A 21,347-nucleotide genomic window follows, 5' to 3' on the forward strand; every position below is an offset into this window, starting at 1 on the left:
TCAGGTAGTTGGGGAGCTCCCCTAATTAGTCATTAAGTCATGTCTAACTCATTACAACCCCATAGACTGTAGTCCACAAGACTCCTCTGTCCATGGGGTTTCCCAACTAAGAATACTGGAGTAAGTTGCCATTTCCTTCTCCATGGGATCTTCCCAACAGAGGGATTGAACCAGCGTCTCCTGCTTTGCAGGTGGTCTCAAGCATTGCAGACTGATCCTTTACTGACTGAGCTACCAGGAAAGCAATGACAGAGAAACCAAAAGAAACAGAAAAGGCAAATTCAGAAGAAACATTCAGAAAGCCAAGGAAAATTTTATAATAGATAAAGGAAGTAGACTATCTATGAAAGATGAACAGGATGCTATAAAAAAGGAATATTCTTGGAAATTAAAAACACAATACTGAACGATAGAGGGCTGAAAGATAAAATTGGGAGAAACTGGAAACATAAGGAAATTAGAGAATTGATTTAGGAGGTCCTCTGTTTGATGAATAAAAGTCCCAGAAAGACAAAAAAAGAGGGGAGGAATGATTAAATAATACCAAAGCTTCCCTGAACTGAAGGATCTGAATCTTAATTGAAATGGCCCAGGGACTACCCACAAAAATGGGTGAAAAACACCCACACCATAAATTATTATCTTAAAATTTCCGAATACTAGATACAAGAGAAGATTCTAGAAAGGAACCAAAAACAAAACACAGTAGCAAAAGGTCACAAGCTAAAGATGAAGAATTTGAATGGCATTAGGTTTCTCAGTAGTAACTCTAGTGGCTATGGTGGTGGTTTAGTTGCTAAGTCGTGTCCGATTCTTGAAATCCTGTGGACTGTAGCCTGCCAGGCTCCTTTGTCCATGGGATTTTCCAGGCTAGAATACTGAAGTGGATTGCCATTTCTTTCTCCAGAGGATCTTCCCAACCCAGGAATTGAACCTGGGTCTCCTGCATTGCAGGCAGATTCTTTACTGACTAAGCTATGAGAGAAGCCCTCTAGTGGTTATAAGACCATGGAAAAATATCTTTAAATTTCTGGTATAAAATCATTTTCAGTGCAGAGTTTTATACCCTAACTATTTAACTCTAACAAAGATGAGCAGAGAGAAGGCATTACTTCCCATGCACTCTTTCTTAGAAAGCCCTTAAAGGATTAGCAGGGGGGAGGGGGAGAAAGATTAAAGAAACCAAGAAAAACACAACATGGAATTCAGAATCAGAGAATTTAGTACTAGAGAGAGGAGAAGAGAATTTCTATAAGGTGAAATAACTTCCCTTATCAGGCCAAAACCAAATCAAGCCAAACTGGAAAAAAAAAGAACAGAAAAGTCCAGAAACAGTGTTCCCATGAGGAAAAACTAACAGATTACTTGATCTGTTGGAATATATTGAGAGATTAATATTTCTGTTTAGGGTATAAATAGTGATAGGAAACTAAGAAACTAAGATACATAGTTTCTAAGTACATAGAAAACTAAGATAAACTAAAATCAATAGGTAACTCTAGGAAAAACAAAAAGTTATACCTGAAATGAAATGTAATGATAGTATAAATGCATTGTTCAGTTATGAATAATATGTACAGACAAAATGATATAAACTAATAAAAATTTAGACACATGTAAGGTATATATGCATGTATAAACACACACATATATATACATGCTATATATGTACATATATATTATATTGACATGGTGGAGAGACAGATGTGCATGTTTAGCACTTTTAATACATTAAAATTAAGGAAGAGAATAACATGTTATTTAGAATTAGGAAAGAAAATTCCATAAGAAATAACTAAATGATTTCAGAATGTTGAAAGTCATTGTCTCTATAGAGAGCATGAATCAGGAATGAGAGTGGTTAAGGCAGGAAACCACTGTTTTTGTTGTTGTTGTTATTGTAAGCTTTTCAGAATCATTTGATTTTTAAAAATATGAGCACATCTTGCTTTAATAAAAATGAAAAATTAAGCAGACATGTTGCCTATTGATAATTGATAAACAACTTTAAGTAGCAGTTTTGAAAGTCCTTTAGCTAAATCTCATTTCACATCACCTTCAGAAAAAAAATGCTTTAAAAAAATATGATTCAGATGATTTCTAATTGGATCTTACTACTATAAGGCAAACTTAGTTACGCCTTTGAAAATTCTTCAGTAGTTCACAGATTTCACATTCAGTATTTCCAGTTAGACTGTATACGCTTGAAGACAGGACAGGGGGTCATCATTCATTATGTTCTGTGCATCCATCATATGTCTTCAAACCAAACTGATGGCTGAAGTAAACTAAGGATTTGCATAACCACAGACTAGAACACAGATGCTTAGTACTGCAAAGAACTCAGAAATCAACTCATTACCTTTAATTTTGGAAATGAGCAAAAAGACCCAAAGAAACTATAATTTGTTTTTGGATAGAAAATTGTTTATTTGCTGTCTGCTTTGATTTTTGCTTTATTTTCCTATTGTATGTGTGCTCAGTCACTCAATCCTGTCCAACGTTTTACAGTTCCATGGACTGTAGCCTACCAGGCTCCTCTGTCCATGGAATTTTTCCAGAATACTAGAGTCGGTAGCCATTGCCTCTTCTAGGGGATCTTCCCCACACGGGGATCAAACCTGTGTCTTCTGCATCTCCTGAATTGGCAGGTGGATTTTTCACCACTGCGCCACCTGGGAAGTCCTATTACCCTATTATTTATTAATATATAACACTCAGTTAAAAAAAAATTGAAAACTGAACCATGACAGATAAAGGATAGAAAAGGAAACAAAATTCCATAAATTATACATCCAACAATGCCTTCTCTAGTCAGGCAGATTTAACTGCCCTGGTTAAAGAATTTCAGGCCTATAACAGAAAAATCCGACACAAAGACTAAAATATCAGTTGTTGTGTGTGTTTTTTTTTTTTTTGCTATTGCAAATTGGATCCACAGTCATTTTTTCCAGTTTTCCATCATTATTTCCTGAAGCAGAGTCAGGTTACAGCAGTCCGCCCCCAGATAGGTGATTTGATTATCTTTACCATGTGGAATCTGTTACTCTCATAATGCTTATCAGCTCTGGCACAAATTGAACACATTAATCACCAAAAAAAACCAAACAAACCAAAAGCAGTCTGCCAGAAGGATAAGAACTAGTGAGTTTCATTGATAATGGAAAAATGCTTAGGTAGGGCCACATTGTTAATATTAACTTGAAGTAAAAAGACAATTTTTCTTTTGGAGAGTGGTAACTATGATAATGGATATGGAAAATGAATTTAAATGGGTGTTAGAAGAATTGAGAGGCATCCACTCAATCCCCAGGGGTAAACAGTATTTCGTAATTATTTGATTCTAATTCAAAGAACACTAGACTCTGGGATTTTTTGAAACATAAAATTTGGAGGAGAGCCGAAAAAATCTCATCTCAAAGATTTGGATCTTATCTTTTCCCATAAGAACGTGAATTTGTGCCTTCAAAGGGTTAACGCTTATCTCTGAGCAGCTTGAAATCCGCACAAATCAGAGCTTTTGAATGTTTCTAGTGATCGGCTCACTGAAACGCGGCAGCAGGGGCGCAGGGCCGCTCGGGGACAAGCCAAGCTGCTATCAGTTCCCCTTATCCCGCAGCCCAGCCTGCCTGCCGGGCATGACCCATCTATCACTGCACAGAGCGCGCCCAGGCTTGTCCCTTGCACAAAAGACGGCCTGTGTTTTCTGCTGCTGTTACCTTGCTATTATGCCCGGCAGCTTCTTGTCCATGAATTCCTGCATACACTGGTGCTCCGTGGAATTGCTGAGAAACCTCCGGAAAGACTCAACGTATCTGCTGTGGTCAGTAAACAGGCTCCTCATGGAAGATGCCATTTTTGGTTTTCTGAAAGACAGGGAGGGAAGGGACGTTTTACTTCCTTCCTTTCCCTTCCTAGTTCCTTCTTTCTCTCCTCACCACCCCCCCCCCCACCGGGTTCTATCCAAAAAAAAAAAAAAACCACAAACAAACCAAACCCCACAACAGGCCTGCTTTGAACTGAAAGTGCTGCCAAGGCTGAGTGTGCAAAAGCTGATACTAAATCAGTATTTGCACAGGACTTTGCCCCTGAGACTTCACCCGGCCACAGTTATCTTTTTTTTTTTTTTTTTTTTAATTTTTTAAAAGATAAATTTATTTATTTTAGGCCACAGTTATCTTAGAAGAAGAGGAGGTGGTAACACAGAGCAGTAAATCCATTGCTGAAACTTGCTTTAAAACTCAAGTTCAGAATGTTGTAAAAGCAGACAACATTCAAATCACTTCCTGTTCTGGCAGCAGTTCCCAGTGGGAAATTGGCCACCAAAGCGGTAACAACAATGACAGAAGAAACAGGCCAGTTCAAGGCTTTCCTTCTTTTCTAGAGGCAACTGCTGAATCTTTGACAAAAGATTGTCATCTGCCTCCAGGCTTTCTGTAGGAGAGTTTCCTGCCTTCACACCCCAGCACATTTAAACTTTAAACTCTGCCGCATTTCTTCAGGTGCTGCTTAGTTTGCTGTGATTCAGGAACGGAGCTTTTGGGTTGGCCATAAAGGTCATTCGGGTTTTTCCATAAAATGTTATACCAAAACCCTAAGTGAATGTTTCAGCCAACGTCAAATTAACTGAAAGGTCTGAGAAGCCTGTTTGGGGGATGAGGGTGGAGTTGGGAATGAGGAATATGAGAGCCCAGTCGCAGGGGAAGAATGCAGGACACTGGAACCCTTCAATCCATTGGAAGCCTTGCCTAAGTACTTCTGAACAAGGGATTCTAGACTTCCAGGATTGGATGAGTCTTTGGAGGCCATATGGTGTCCCCTGTCAAAAGACTCAAAGTGTTTGAGCCTTTTATCTAGGAAATGGTCTTGAAGAAGGCCACCCCTATACCAGCATGGGATATTAATTATAATAGAATCCAAATCACGGAGCAGTTATGAGAATTAAATTAATTCATACACCAGTCTTAGAAATGTGTCTGCCTAAACCATTCTCCTCTTCTGATTCTCTTCCAAAGCTGTCCTGTAAGCATTCAGCACGCTCCTCAACCCTCTTTTATAAGCACCTCATGGTCTCACTACTTAGAGCCATGGCTTTTATCCAAGGGGAATGGGAAGTCTGGAATGAACTGTGGGAACTTTACTGAAATACGAGCTTCAGTTTGCTCATCAGTAAAATGGGAATGAGTTATGTTTCATAGGTTGTAGTGAGATTTATATAGATAATATTTATAAAGTCCTTTTAGCATGTTAGTACTGCTTAAGGGGCAGGCTGGTCCTTTCTGCAATAACAAAACAACCAAAAAGCAGTTATTTTATTTATGGACACTGAAAATTGAGTTTAATATTTGTTTTCCCTTGTCACCAAATATTACTTTTCTTCAGATGTTTTTCTGATCAGTTAACAATGCAAAAGTTATTCTTAGCTCGTGGGCTGCACAAAATCAGGTGCTGGCCTGGATTTGATCTATGGGCTCTGGTTGTCCTTGTGTGCTTGTGCTCAGTCATGTCTGACTCTTTGTGACACCGTAAACTGTACCCTCCAGGCTGCTCTGTCCATGGAATTTTCCAGACAAAAATACAGAAGTATTAGACAACCCAGGAGTGGGTTGTCATTTCCTCCTCCAGGGGCTCTTCCCCAACCAGGGAATGAACCCCTGTCTCTGCATCTCTTGCATCGGTAAGCAGACCCTTAATCTAGCTCCTAGGCCTCCCTCCATACACGTAACTGCTTAACTCCCATCTCTATGCAGCCAGCCTCACCCTCTTCATACTGACTCCCACAAGCTTTAATTCATCTATTACCGTTTTTCACTCTTCTATTTAGACCTCAATCCAGATCATTCAGTAATTTATCTACTGAACAAATATTTAATAAGGGTTTACTGTGTGCTATTCTGCTGAGAAAAATTAGCCTTAATCTTGATCTTCCTACAGAAAACTACCTTTAACTAAAACTTCACTTGAGGCCATCACCGTCTAACTTACTGTCACATCTTCCCCAACAACCTGCTTTACAGATGTGACTCACTAAGGATTTCCTCTCCATTCTCATTGCTTCCATGATGTTTGAGATTTCCCGCCCCCCACCCTTTTTTTTAACCTATTGTGCTATTTTTCTTACTGGCTTTCCTGCACTAGGAGTCACACAGATCCTAGCCAAGCTTATTGTCACTGCCAGATTCAGTTTTTGAAAGCACAGTTTTGATAAAGTCACTCCTCTCCCCCCAGATATCTACTGTCTGTCTCCTCACTGATCTCCAAGTCCAAGACTCATTCTGTGACCCACCCCCACCTCCAAATCATGTAGATTTATGTTTCAGTTTTATTGAGACTTGCATTGGATCCCTGCAAACTCTGCTGCTTATCTGAATATGTCCCTGTGTTTGCCTGCCTGGACCTCTCTTCATAATAGATCCTCCCTGTATATAAAGTGCTGCTGCTTCTGCTGCCCCACCCACGAAAATTTTTCCCATTCTCCTGAAGCTACCACTTTCATGAAGCCTTCCATATTTCCCTCCAAAGGATTAGCACTCATGTACTTAATTTCTGAGCCTCTTGTAACTTTGATAGCATTTGTCTTTGTGTCATGGTTTATTAATGTATTTGCCTCGTTTCCCTGGCTGCTCCCCATGTGATTGCTAGTCCAGAGAGATAGAAACTGTGTCACAACTACTCTGTCTGACATGTGCTGCTCACAGTAGGCTTTCAGTTATTTTAAATGATTAAAAATGTGCTTGATCATTTTCACTCTGAAGATGCTTTCCATAATCAGGTTCTTCAACCTTTTTCTTGTTGGACGACACTAACTGTTATTAACACAATCAGAGTTCCATTTATTGACTGCTAATGTGCCTGAACTTTTCAAATTCAGTATAAGATTTTTACTTTGTAGTCCTTCTGTGAATGTTCCTACATGGCAGATAAGAAAACAGATTCTGAGGGGTTGGGTCCTTTACTCAGTGTATCTAGGGTGTGGTAGGCTAGGCATGTAACTCCAGTCTGTCAAATCCCAAGACCAATGCTCTTAAAAGTCTTTATATTCAGCCAAAATCTGCACATATTACCTCCCTATAATTTCTACATAACACTCTTATCTCTGGTTATTTAAACAGAATGATTCTAATTCCTTGTCCATATAACTAACCCATTAAAAATTTTGAAATTGACTTATGGAATAGCCCTACTCCCAAAGGTGTCTCTTTCATAGTAATTCTTAGTCCATTTGGACTGCTCTAACAAAAATACTACAGAATGAGTGACTTAAACAACAGCATTTATTTCTCATAATTCATTTTTAAAATATTTATTTTTGGCTATGTTGAGTATTAGTTGGCACCTGGAATCTTTCGTTGCAGCTCATAGTCTTCTCTCTGTTGTAGCTCTTGGGCTCAGGGGTTGTGGTTCAAGGGCTTAGTTGCCCCACAGCATGTGGAATCTTAGTTCCCCAACCAGGGATCAAACCTATGTCCCCTGCATTGCAAGGCAGATTCATAACCACTAGACTGCCAAGGAAGCCCCTATTTCTCATGAAATAGGGACTGGAAAGTCTGAGATCAAGACCTAGCAGATACATGTAAGGTGAGGACTCATTTCCTAGTTCTTAGACAGCCATCTTCTTGTTACATCTTTACCCATAAGAAGGAATAAGCAAGCTGTCTGAAATTTCTCTAAGAGTATGAATCCCATTTGTGAGGGTTCTACCCTTATGACCTAACACCTTCCAAAGAACCCCCCACATCCAAGTACAATCATTTTAAGAATTAAGATTTCAGTGTATGGTTTTGGTGGGGAAGGTACACAAATATTGAATCCATCAGTTCAGTTCAGTCTCTCACTCATGTCCAACTCTTTGTGACCCCATGAATCGCAGCACGCCAGGCTTCCCTGTCCATCACCAACTCCCGGAGTTCACTCAAACTCACGTCCATGGAGTCGGTGATGCTATCTAGCCATCTCATCCTCTGTCGTCCCCTTCTCCTCCTGCCCCCAATCCCTCCCAGCATCAGAGTCTTTTCCAATGAGTCAACTCTTCGCATGAGGTGGCCAAAGTACTGGAGTTTCAGCTTTAGCATCATTCCTTCCAAAGAAATCCCAGGGCTGATCTCCTTCAGAATGGACTGGTTGGATCTCCTTGCAATCCAAGGGACTCTCAAGAGTCTTCTCCAACACCACAGTTCAAAAAGCATCGATTCTTCAGTGCTCAGCCTTCTTCACAGCCCAACTCTCACATCCATACCTAACCACTGGAAAAACCATAGCCTTGACTAGACGAACCTTTGTTGGCAAAGTAATGTCTCTGCTTTTGAATATGCTATCTAGGTTGGTCATAACTTTCCTTCCAAGGAGTAAGCGTCTTTTGATTTCATGGCTGCAGTCACCATCTGCAGTGATTTTGGAGCCCCCCCAAATAAAGTCTGACACTGTTTCCACTGTTTCCCCATCTATTTGCCATGAAGTGATGGGACCAGATGCCATCATCTTAGTTTTCTGAATGTTGAGCTTTAATAAGTGTTATTGAGTCCATAACATGTCCTAATTATTTTCTTTATAATATATTGCATTTTTAAAAATATATAGCTTTATATAATGCATTACACTGGTCTCCTCTTTGGACATACTCTAGTTTATCAGAGTTTCTTTAAAAAATGATGTTTGGAGATAAACAGTATCTCAAAGACTACCTGACCAGTGCAAGTATTGCTGTCCAGGCTTTGATAGACTAGACTTGTGTTTCTCTACAATGTTATGCCTAACCTAATTTCTTTCAGCTGCTCTACAGATGGCGGGGAAGGGGCGGGGGGGGAGGCACTATGACAAATAATCTAGAAAGTACTGTATTTTAATAGCTCCCTCTGGATATTAATAAGTGTATATTAAAGGTTTCTGAACCCTTTCTTAACATACCCTGTTGAAATGCAGATACATTGTGGCATTTCTCTGATTAGGCATTTAGCCCCTCCAAGAAAGAAAGAGGAAACCTTGTTGCTTTCAACATGACTTGCACTTGACTAAATGCTGGTTTTAGCAATCACAACTTCCTTTTAAAATTGCATTTAGAATATCCATTTCATAATCTGTAACTCATCTGGAATGTGGTGGAGATTAAAACATCTAGTTGCTGGTTGGAATTACTAAATTTTGAGAACCCTCTTTTCCCCTCTTTTTTGAAAATGTGGGCAAGCAGTTTAGCACATCTGTCATTTGCCATGACGTCTCCAAGATTGGTGGCAATAGCATCATTATTGCTGTTAGAAATTATTTTAGTACATCAGGATCTGATTCTTCAAGGCCTTGAAAGATTGTTAAATTTAGAATTCTTAGATATTTTTTAACCTACTTTGGGCTTCTGTCGCCTATTACCTGCCACTCCTTGGACTGTTACTGTGTCAAAGTGCCTTCCATGCATTATCTTACTTAATACTCCTAACCCTCTGGGGATGGAACTATTGATATCATCAAGCAAGACTCAGAGCAAATAAGTTGTATGAGATCATATAATTCATGAAAGAAGAGTCTGGATCCAAATTTATGTTGTTGAACTCCATGTATCATTTTTTAAAAATTACGTCATATTACTTCTCACTGTTTTTGTACCTTTCCAACATGAAGATTATGTTCCATGTTAGAGACAGTTAGAACAAAGAAAAAGTGGAGTAATTCTGTATTGTTCCAGTTATCTCTAAATATAATACTCTCTGTGCTAGGTCAAAAAGCAAAGGGTTTCCCTTGTTTATTCTTATCAGTCTGTATTTTCTATACCAAAAAACAGAAAAAGGAACAAAAGAGAAGGATAAACATTAGCAAAATCCTAAATTGATCCATTTTTATTGTACATAGAATTCTTTGGTTCTCCATTCACCCTGATATATAGTCTTCTGAACACTGTTATTATTGGACTGGCTTCTTATCCTATCCTTAGTAATATGCTGCATAGCCTAGCATATATGTATATGACAATGGTAATATTGTTAAATTATCATAATCAAATAGTTAGAAGAGTTCCATTTTGTTTTCTCTTGGCAAGAAAGGAGGAAGAAGGTATTTTATACAGATTGATTGGCTCACTTGATGTGTTTGTTTCTTTGAAGTTTAGCAAGTAAGTTGCCAATAGTGGCCTTGAATGGAGGTTTGAAATCAGGAAATCATAGTACACAAAAATTTAGAGTTCAAATAGATTGGCATTTTCAGGCAAAAATAATGGATATCAGGAATCTTAGTTTCAGCAGGACAGTTGGCTAAATTTCTCACGAGTATAGAAACAAGCTAAAAAGCAAGAGACTCAGTGCTATACAAGCTTAACCCCTTACTAACTAAACAACACTGGATAAATGATGTAAGTTTCCTCCCCTACTTTCTGTGTTATATGTAAATGTGGAGAAAGAAGGTGAACTAGATGAACTTTAATATTCCTTGAAGTCCTGATTAGTCTTCATCTTAAAAAAAATTATTGTGGGCTCGTGAAATTAAAAGTAGATTCATAGCTAGTACAGCCACTGTATCAAAAGACTGTCAATAATTGATAAACTAAAGATAGTCTCTGGATAGGCAGCCCTTGACTTTATATAAGATGTCATTGTGAAACAGGTAAGCACAAAATCTGACTCCCTGTTAGATCTGTTTCTTTTACTTTAACCTTTGCTTTCCATTACCTGTTGCTCAGCTGGTTAAGAATCTACCTGCAATATGGGAGACCTGGGTTCGATCCCTGGGTTGGGAAGATCTCTAGGAGAAGGAACGGTACCCACTCCAGTATTTTGGCCTGGAGAATTCCATGGACTGCATAGTCCATGGGGTCGCAAAGAGTCGGACACTGAGGACTTCCACTTTTTGTTACTTTTATTGCTATAATCAGTAAAAGATGCTGTCTACGGTGCGGGCAATTCGAACAGCACCCAGCCAGGGCACGCGGCCGGGGAGCCCCGGCCCTCCCAGCCTCTGCCCCGGTACCCAGAAGATCTAGAAGGAGCTGTGGGGCCGCAGCCCTGCGCGCCCACCATGGGCCTGCGCCGCCGGAGACGAAAGCCCAAAACACCAAGGAGGCACCCCGTGAGCCCGGCTCCCACTGCCCGCCAGCCCCCCTGTCCTTAGGCACGTCCTCCTGTCCACTTGCTCGCCAGAGACAGAGATCCGAACTCTTCAGAAGACCACACACCTGCTGTTAAGAAAGACCCCCTTCTGCCGCCTGGCAGGAGAAATATGTGTTCAATTTACTCATTGTGTGGACTTCAGTTGGCAAGCCCAGGCCCTGTTGGCCCTACAAGAGGCGGCAGAAGCGTTTCTAGTTCATCTCTTCGAGGATGCCTATCTCCTCTCCTTACAGGCCGGCCGCGTCACGCTCTTCCCGAAGGATGTGCAGCTGGCCCGGAGGATCCGAGGCATTCAGGAAGGCTTGGCTGAGCTCTGGCCACCCGCCAGAGTCTCTGGTTGATACCAGAGCTTCTGCCTGTAGCCAGGACCAGATCCACGGAATACAAGGTGTTGCCTGGACTTGCTCTCTCGAAGCAGAGCGTGCGAGTTGCTTTCGTAGTTAGTTGTTTTTCAGAAGAAGACTGCATGGCTTTCCTCTGTAACAGAGGTAATATATGAGAGAATCAACACATTCCAGAAATCCTGAGAATAATTTTCAGATGAAGAGACTCTAAGGTTGACTTCACTTTGCAAGTTATTCATGTGACTGATGATTTGGAAGACATCAGATTTTCTAGGTTATGGGCAAAAAGGATATTTACTGGGTATTTTACATCTTCTTGTACCATTTAAATTTTTTACCATATATATATATATATATATATATATATATATATATATTTACTTTTATTTAAAACATGATGGAAAAAAATAAGACCAGTCAGTTGCATGGAACAGCCTGGTGCATCCAGCTTACAAATCTCTGTCCTTCAGATTGACTTCATCATTAACGGCAGAAGCAAGTTTGTCTGTGGACTGTACCTGTCATCAGATTATACAGCTTTTCAAAAACTCAGTTGGGATGAAAATAGAAAATTGTTAAGGTTTGATATTCTGGCTCCTTCTGGTAAATTCCTGCCAAAAATCATTCAGAAATTCCAACTTGTAGTATTTATTTTATTCTTTATTTGCAAATCATAGACAATGCATCATAATTTATACTTCAGAATTTTTCATTCCAGGATTTTAAAGAGCCTTTTCAATGATTTTACAGGTATTTTTATAACTTCCTTGAGAGATAATAAAAATAATTCTTAATGAAAAAAAATTGAAGCAAAGGTACTGTTATACATAGATTATACTGTGTTCTTTGTGTGTTAGCATTAAATTCTTCATTTGGACACTTTGCCAACAACCACAACTTAAACAAGAGAATTGAGGGATGTATCTTTGCCTCCAGTGGAGTAGAGTATGAGCCGATAAAATCCTTGCCCTTCTCTTGTAACTGAAAGCAGTTTAAGAGACTTCCAGGGAAATAGGAAGTGCCACCCGAAGACGTTTAGATACTGTGTGTGATGAAAATGATTAGTGAGGGCGGGTACTAATAACGATGCCTCAGCCAACTGAATTCAAACTAAAGGGAAGGACCAAGTTCTGTTGTTTGATAAATTTTAACCCTTTGTAAAAACCTTTTCCTGTTCGACATCAACTCATTTTTATGTAAGCATTGGAATAAAGCTTATCTATGAATACAAAAAAAAAAAAAGATGCTGTCTATAGCTATAAGCCTACATGATGACCTTGGGGAACCCTGCTCCTCTACCTGAATGTTAAAGTCCCTTTGTTCAGCTCACAGGGAGACTTTCTGACCTTGCCTGTCTGTGAAAGGCTACAGGAAAGAAGAAATTAACACATCCCCTCCCCCAGGCTTTTCTTTACTTCCTCACCTCCTCTTTGCTCTATAAAAGAAACTAGCACCCAGACCCTCATAAGATGACACTCTAGGACCCTAGGCTGCCATCTTCTCAGATGCTCGACTTTCTGAAAAAAGCAACTTTAGTTCAGTTCAGTCACTCAGTCGTGTCCGACTCTGCGACCCCGTGAATCGCAGCATGCCAGGCCTCCCTGTCCATCACCAACTCCCGGAGTTCACTCAGACTCAGGTCCATCAAGTCAGTGATGCCATCCAGCCATCTCATCCTCTGTCATCCCCTTCTCCTCCTGCCCTCAATCCCTCCCAGCATCAGAGTCTTTTCCAATGAGTCAACTCTTCACATGAGGTGGCCAAAGTACTGGAGTTTCAGCTTTAGCATCATTCCTTCCAAAGAAATGCCAGGGCTGATCTCCTTCAAAATGGACTGGTTGGATCTCCTTGCAGTCCAAGGGACTCTCAAGTGTCTTCTCCAACACCACAGTTCAAAAACATCAATTCTTCAGTGCTCAGCCTTCTTCACAGTCCAACTCTCACATCCATACATGACCACAGGAAAAACCATAGCCTTGACTAGATGGACCTTTGTTGGCAAAGTAATGTCTTTGCTTTTGAATGTGCTATCTAGGTTGGTCATAACTTTCCTTCCAAGGAGTAATCGTCTTTTAATTTCATGGCTGCAATCACCATCTGCAGTGATTTTGGAGCCCCCCCAAATAAAGTCTGACACTGTTTCCACTGTTTCTGTATCTATTTCCACTGTTTCCCCATCTATTTCCCATGAAGTAATGGGACCAGATGCCATGATCTTCGTTTTCTGAATGTTGAGCTTTAAGCCAACTTTTTCACTCTCCACTTTCACTTTCATCAAGAGGCTTTTTAGTTCCTCTTCACTTTCTGCCATAAGGGTGGTGTCATCTGCATATCTGAGGTTATTGATATTTCTCCCAGCAATCTTGATTCCAGCTTGTGCTTCTTCCAGTCCAGCATTTCACATGATGTACTCTGCATATAAGTTAAATAAGCAGGGTGACAATATACAGCCTTGACGTACTCCTTTTCCTATTTGGAACCAGTCTGTTGTTCCATGTCCAGTTCTAACTGTTGCCTCCTGACCTGCATACAGATTTCTCAAGAGACAGGTCAGGTGGTCTGGTATTCCCATCTCTTTCAGAATTTTCCACAGTTTATAGTGATCCACACAGTCAAAGGCTTTGGCATAGTCCCAGTTATTGACCGAACTGGACTAGGTAACAATTGGCCATATTTTATTAATGTAAACTGCTGAAGCTCACACAAGCGATGATATGTCATATGTCTTGTTTTTAATGGCACAGTTGTTTCAACCACACTTTGTTAACATGGTCTTGTTTTAATTAAATTATAACAGAAAAAAAAAAAAAAAAGTTCCACAATACCTAGAGATGAAACAAACCAAACAAAATAATGCAGAAGAAATATTTGGGGAATTATTACTTAATAGGAAGAGGGTTTTTTGTGCAGACAAATAATGTTAAAATCTGTGGATGAGTAAAGAGTGATGTTCTAGAGACATAAAGCTTGTACAAAATGTTTAAGGGTGATAATCAGATAAGACAAAGAAGAAATAGTCTAATAACTTAGTTCCTATTTAATAAACCAACAATTTTAAAAGTTACCTGAAAAAGTCTAGATCTCCTTGCAAAGACAGAGGTTGGTAAGTATTTAGAACCTGGTAAATTATCAGGAACTAGATAATTGACAAAAAAAGAAAGAAAGAAAAACATAAAATAATACAACTCATCCAACATGCTTTCCCTGAGTCTGTAATACAGATCATCTCAGTTACTGACTCAGTGACCCTAAGCTTTAGGTCTCATGTTGAATTAGGGATCTAGTGAAGGTTAAGGGTTCATGTAAGATAAATTTTTATAAAGAGAGCAGTCGTGGTAAGCAAACTTCTCTGGCATTTGATGCAGGGGCACGTGCTCAGGAATATTCTCAGCTAAAACATCCCTCCACCTGGGACCTTGGCTGTGAATGATTCGAAGACTAAAAGGATGCACTTGCCCAAGGGGTCCCAAAATTACTTTCATTAAAAAATCAAAGTTATAATTTACATGCAATGAAATACTTAAATCTCAAGTGTACAGGTTGAAGAAATCTTATGGATGTATACATCCTAGAAGATTGAAAGTGAAAGTTGCTCAGTCATGTCCAACTCTTTGCAAGCCCATGGACTGTATAGTCCATGGAATTCTCCAGGCCAGAATACTGGAATGGGTAGCCTTTCCATTCTCCAGAGGATCTTCCCAACCCAGGGATCGAACCCAGGTCTCTAACTACTGCCTATAATCAATAATACTGCCTATCCCCCTACTCTAGATAACCACCATTCTGACTTTTATCCCCATAGATTAGTTTTTTCTGTTCTTGAACTTCATTTGAAAGCTCCACACAGAATGTATTCTTTTATGTCTAGCATCTTTGGCCCATCATCATATTTTTAAAATTCACCCATATTTTTGTAGGGGTGGGGCTTCAGCTATTCATTCTTTTTTTAATGCTAGACATTATAGTGTATAACTATTTCATAACTTTTAAACCTTTTTTCTCTTAATAGATATATAGGCTATTCTGGCTTGGGCTATTATGAATAGAGCTGATAGAAACATTCTTGTACATGTCTTTGATGGAGATAGGCATGTTTTTTTGTTACCATGACTAAAATGTCATAGGGTAAGCACGTGTTTATTTGTAGGAGGCATTGCAACAAGGTTTTGCAAATGTCCACAATCACTGCCAAAGTATGAGGATATTAGTTTCTCCACATCCTCATCCTGGTATTCTCATCTCCACATCCTGGTATTACCCATCACTATTGCTTTGACCCTCTGGGAATATATCATAGCAATATTGCATAGTGGTTGAATTTGCATTTCCCTCAGAGTAATGATTCTGAGTGTTTTCAAATACTTGTGAACCATAAGAGTTGGATATAGTCTTTAATGAAGAGCCTGTTAAAGTCTTTTGTTCATTTTTTAAAACTGTGTTATTTGCCCCTTTTCTTATTGATTTATGCAATATTTGTTTTTATATTCTAGACATCTTATCATATGTTTATAAATGTATGTGTATACATGAACTATCTTCTCCCAGTCTGTGGTGTGCTGTTCATTTTTTGATGATGTCTTTTGAAGAATAGAAATTCATCAATTTATCCTTTTAGTTCCTGACTTAATCTGAAAATACATGTGCTTAATAGAACGAAGTCAACAAAAACTAGCCATGTACCTTTTATTCCTTTAGCCATTGGAGTAGTGGAGTTTATTGTTGGAGTTTCAGGAATCTCAAGAGCTGATTGATATCACATTTGTTGCTTAAAATCAGCCGTATGGGGAATATTTACACTATGAAAATTGGCAAACAAAAGGAATCAATACTTTTTCTCCTGGAGGGTGGATTGTGAAACAATTAGCAGCACATAGCTGCTTTTAGACCTGTGATATGGACAGCCTTTTGGTAAACTGGCTGATTTGGCTAATGCAGCAAAGACCTCCCTTTCCAGCCTGCAGTGTGAACTTACTGAAGAGTTTGATCAATCAGACTCTGGAAAAAGTAGTACCATCTTCAGGCGTATCTTAATTAATTGGCTGTATGCTCACCATGATCTAGAGGCTGATCTTAGTATGCTATCAAATGTAAGTCCATGTGCCCGATGTACAGTGAGGTCAAATAAACTGAAACATCAGAGTTTGGAGCAAAGCCAGGTGAGGAAACTCGTGCCTCAGGCTCCCCAAACCCCAGATTCCTTGAAGTGTTTCTGCAAAGCCTTTTCAAAGGCCAGGTGTGTGTATGTGTGGCGGGGGGGCAGGTGGGGTGGGAGGGTGGGGGGGTCCCCAGGGTACGTGACCAGCTTGTGCACAGTTCTCTGATTGATGAGGTAACAAGGTGGTGTCATAGGGTTAGCATTATCAGTCTCTAGGTGAGTGCCAGTAGATCTGGAGGCTATATGTTTATGATCATCAAGTAGTTGATTTCTTCCTTTCGGTTTTTAGCATCTGAAAAACTCAGTAACTATGCATGAGATACTATTATCTTGGTATTTTAGAGAGGAGCTAAGACAGAGGATATGGGGGAGGGGTCTGCCCTGGTCAGACCTTGTAGGATCCTGCTCTGTTACAAGCATAGCTTCAGTCTACTTATAAATAGTAAGATGTTAGTTAGATTATTTATGTTCTCTGAGCCTTATTTTCTTGTCTGTAAAATAGAAATAATATCTACCTCACTGTATTTTGTGAAAATGAGATATACTGTATAAAAGTGCTTGGCACAGTGTCTAACACGTGGTACAATCTCTGGGGTGAGACAGGCTTCTCCAACCTTCATGGCCTTCATTTATAGGATGAAGACAATCATGAGATTCAAGTCCAAATAACAGAATCCATGTCAAGAGGTCCAGTGAAGTGAAGTGAAGTGAAGTGAAAGTTGCAACTTTTTTGCGACCCCATTGACTGTAGCCCACCAGGTTCCTCTGTCCATGGGATTCTTTAGGCAAGAACACTGGAGTGGGTTGCCATTACCTTCTCCAGGGGATCTTCCCAACCCAGGGATCAAACCCCCATCTCCTGCATTGCAGGTAGATTCATTACCATCTGAGCCACCAGGAAAGAGGAAATTTTCAATATTGGGAGCTAACTGTAAAGGTACTAGGAGAGCTGAAATGGTCAACTGAGATGCTGAGATACCCCACCAGGAGCTCCTACCACCTGTAGGGTTGGAGGGATGAAGGGAGAATGCATGTTACCAAAGCCCTGAAGCCCAGCCTGTGTAGTAAAAGCCAGAACAATGGAGGGGACACAGGTGCTCTTGAAGATGCTGCCTGAAGATGAAACAAATGGGCAGAAATGCCCAGCATCTCTCCTTTTTCTACTTTCTCATCTTTATCACTTTCCTTCTTTACTAAAACTAACTGAAAACCAGTTGGTAGGAAAGCTTAGGTGATGTAACTTGCAGGACTCAGCCCCTTTCAGTATTGCACAGAGCAGGGGAAAAACCAGAAGTAAATCTGACAGCAAACAGGCAATAATAATTAGCACAAGTGCCTACTAGGTTAATTTATTGTGAGAGTTAAAAAATTTTTTTTAAATGGTATAAAGCAAAACATCTAGAACATATTAAATGTTCAATTAAAATCAAGGATACTTCAAGAAAATTTTTTTTAAAATGCTCAATGAATGCCAGATAATCACAGTAAAATCTTGAAAATAAAATCTATTTTCATTGTATTATATATTATTGTAACTATTGTGGCATTATTACATATGTTATATATTATATGATACTATTTTAGTTTTTATAGCTTACAGGGTCAAAAGAAGACTGGTAATTATAAAATTTTAAAACAAAGGAGCTGAGATGTGATTATTAATTCCCTCCAGTCATAAGGAAGATTGTCTTTGTTTTAGGAGGAGGATATTTGGTTGGTATTTCTTGGAAATCTGTCAGGGTTCAGTAAGTTCAGCAGAAAGAGCCATCAGTGGGCTGGGACCCCTGGTACTGCTCTGTTCTCTGACCTTTTCAGAGCCAGCCAGGTTCCAGAGAAGAAAGAAAAGAAGTCCCTTTCTTCTCTGGCACCCAGAGTTAGTAAGTAGAGCAGCATGTGACTTCTGGTTCTACTTCTTGCAACTCTGCTTACTAACTGCATGTATGACTTTGTGCAAGTACTTAAATCATTTGGGCTTGACCCATCTTCCACTTCTGGTTATAAAATTCTTAAGATCACTTGGGTTTTAAACCTGTCATTCAGAGATGTGGCTAAGATTTCAGGTTGTGGCTAAGATTTCAGGTGGGAAAGCAGGGTGCCACTTCTCAGAAATTTAGCCCTCTGTATGCCTCCTTCTCTGACTCTTTGGTGCTCCTCTTTCACTAAATTCAAGCTATTTTCCATTTTTAAGCATAAATGATACCATCATAATGCACTAATTATTTGGAAAACATAAGGAGATTATAGTAATTACCCATATGCTCTCAGGCAGTAGAAAATAATTAAGATCTGTTTATCAAGATGGCTGCTTAAAACCAAAAAGCATCAAAGTCTATTTTTATTATTTCTTATATAGGCCTCTAAGAGTTGTAGTTACCTACAGAACCTGAGGAACTAGCTCTTTTCCCAGGAAGTTTTGTAATCAGACTTTATACACAGAGTTTCAGCCAGTTTCAGTAGCTAGAAGACAGCCTCCCATAAACACAACTGCTGTTACATTTCCGAGTTGCCAGTTCTGAATGCATTTTGTGCAGTGAAGTGAAATTTGCAATCAGTAAACACATGATTTACGGAGGAGGCATCGTGTATACAAAGTACATAAGAAACCTCTCTGTTCTGTTAGTCCAAAGAAATACTTCAAATTGGGACAGTTCTAGCAGCAGCAAAATGTAGACTAGATCAAAGATGGTTAAAGTATATGGTATTAATTTAGTTCCTTTGGAAATTTGCTTTGGAGAATTCGGAATACATGTGTGGGCTATATTGCCTCTGAAACATCATACCACTCCCCCCCACCCCACGCCCCTAAAAAATGATCACAGAGTGATATTTACCTTCCACAAATGCCTGCTCTGTTTCATAGTCTGCCTTTAATTTTTTGGATGCCAAAGGAAACACTGGTTGGAATTCCAAAGTTGATTAAAACTTCTCACAGTGTTTAGCCTTTCTCTAGTCAGATAAACACTGAAAACTTCATGGGTTTTTCATAATATTACTGCTAGAATCATTTTCTTAAGTCTCATGTTATCAGCTTTTTATCTCCAGTCAGGAAAAGAAATGAATGCATGTTGAAATTTCATTTGTGTAGGGAATTCATTTTGTTTAATTTGGTTTTAAAATACTAACTGTAATCCAGTATTGAGAAGAGATAGCTCACACTCCTTAATAGCCTTATCCAGAATGATTTTCATAGAGAAAATGGAGGGAGAAGGAGAGATAAATATTGATGATAGTCAAGCAAATAATTTTAGAAAACCCATGGAATGAACCAAAATTATGTATAAGAACTCAAATTGGAATTAGAATTCAAAGCAAGGTCTCAGTGAAAATGGGGCTGTCTCACTGCAGTTAGATGGCAGACAGAGGGAAGAATAAATGAGCTCCAGCTTTTGAGAAACTTAATTAAAAGTTATATCAAACCTAGGGTTCTCCTGAAAGAATTTGTACTTTCTTTAACAAAGGCTGTTTCTCATTGAGAAGCAATTCTAATTTTATACCAGGTTTGCGATTCTGTGCTGAAAATGGCCTTTCTATGAGATCATGTTCATTTTTGCCAAAAACAATGTATCACCACCCCTAGGACCTTCCTCTGGCACCCAGACAGAAGAGCATTTGCCAAAACAATGATAGGGATGCTTAGAAGGCAATCCTTCTTCTTTGAACTTTATTACTTTGAGCTAGAGTAGAAGCCAAAATCCAGACCAAGGGTAATGCAATGCTGAGAAAAGAAGGAAACTACATTTACCATCCAGGTGGGAAATTTTCATTTCTGCATTTAAAAATCTGGTAGAGTCAGAGAACAGATCAGTGGTGTTCAGCTCAGTTCAGTCATTCAGTCAATTTTGCTCAGTATGCCTTTTTCTTAAAAAAAAAAAAGTAATAATAATTAAAACAGATGTACTTTGTAAGTTTGATAGGCTAAAAACAGGCTGTTTTCTTAGCATAAAATTCAAGTTCAGTTCAGTTGCTCAGTTGCGTCTGACTCTTTGCGACCCCATGAATTGCAGCACACCAGGCCTCCCTGTCCATCACCAACTCCCGGAGTTTACCCAAACTCATGTCCATCAAGTCATCAAGTCGGTGATGCCATCCAGCATCTCATCCTCTGTCGTCCCCTTCTCCTCCTGCCCTCAATCCCTCCCAGCATCAGGGTCTTTTCCAATGAGTCAACTCTTTGCATGAGGTGGCCAAAGTATTGGAGTTTCAGCTTCAGCATCAGTCCTTCCAATGAACACCCAGGACTGGTCTCCTTTAGGATGGACTGGTTGGATCTCCTTGCAGTTCAAGGGACTCTCAAGAGTCTTCTCCAACACCACAGTTCAAAAGCAGCATCAATTCTTTGGCACTCAGCTTTGTTCACAGTCCAACTCTCACATCCACACCTGACCACTGGAAAAACCATAGCCTTGACTAGACAGACCTTTGTTGGCAAAGAAATGTTTCTGCTTTTTAATATGCTATCTAGGTTTGTCACAGCTTTTCTTCCAAGAAGCAAGTATCTTTTAATTTCATGGCTGCAGTCACCATCTGCAATGATTTTGGAGCCCCCCCCAAAATCAGTGGTGGCCAGGGGTTAAAAGTTGATGGGGGGTTAGACTATAAATGAACAACAAGAGGGAGTATTTTGAGGGTAATGGGACTGAAACCGTGCACCTCAGATTGGGACTTGAACCCCTGGGCTGGGACTCCAACTCAGTCAGGAGCCAGACTGGGACTTGAATCCACAGTCTGTTAATTGATATCACATACCTGGTCTCAGGACTT

The 21,347-nt window shown here is 39.6% G+C and overlaps 1 protein-coding gene and 1 pseudogene across 1 annotated transcript in view; one reads left to right on the forward strand and one right to left on the reverse strand.

Annotated features, from left to right (window-relative positions):
• The window catches only part of HNMT (histamine N-methyltransferase), a 92,720-nt gene that overhangs the window by 37,130 nt on the left and 34,243 nt on the right, over positions 1-21,347 (reverse strand). Inside the window, exon 2 of the mRNA XM_027561727.1 lies at positions 3,720-3,866. Within this exon, the coding sequence (XP_027417528.1) occupies positions 3,720-3,856 (137 nt within the window). The 5' untranslated portion in view covers positions 3,857-3,866. The remainder of the gene's footprint in view (positions 1-3,719; positions 3,867-21,347) is intronic.
• LOC113904597 lies at positions 10,770-11,733 on the forward strand (annotated as a pseudogene).

This window comes from Bos indicus x Bos taurus, chromosome 2 (genome assembly GCF_003369695.1).
Source record: "Bos indicus x Bos taurus breed Angus x Brahman F1 hybrid chromosome 2, Bos_hybrid_MaternalHap_v2.0, whole genome shotgun sequence".
Taxonomy (NCBI): domain Eukaryota; kingdom Metazoa; phylum Chordata; class Mammalia; order Artiodactyla; family Bovidae; genus Bos; species Bos indicus x Bos taurus.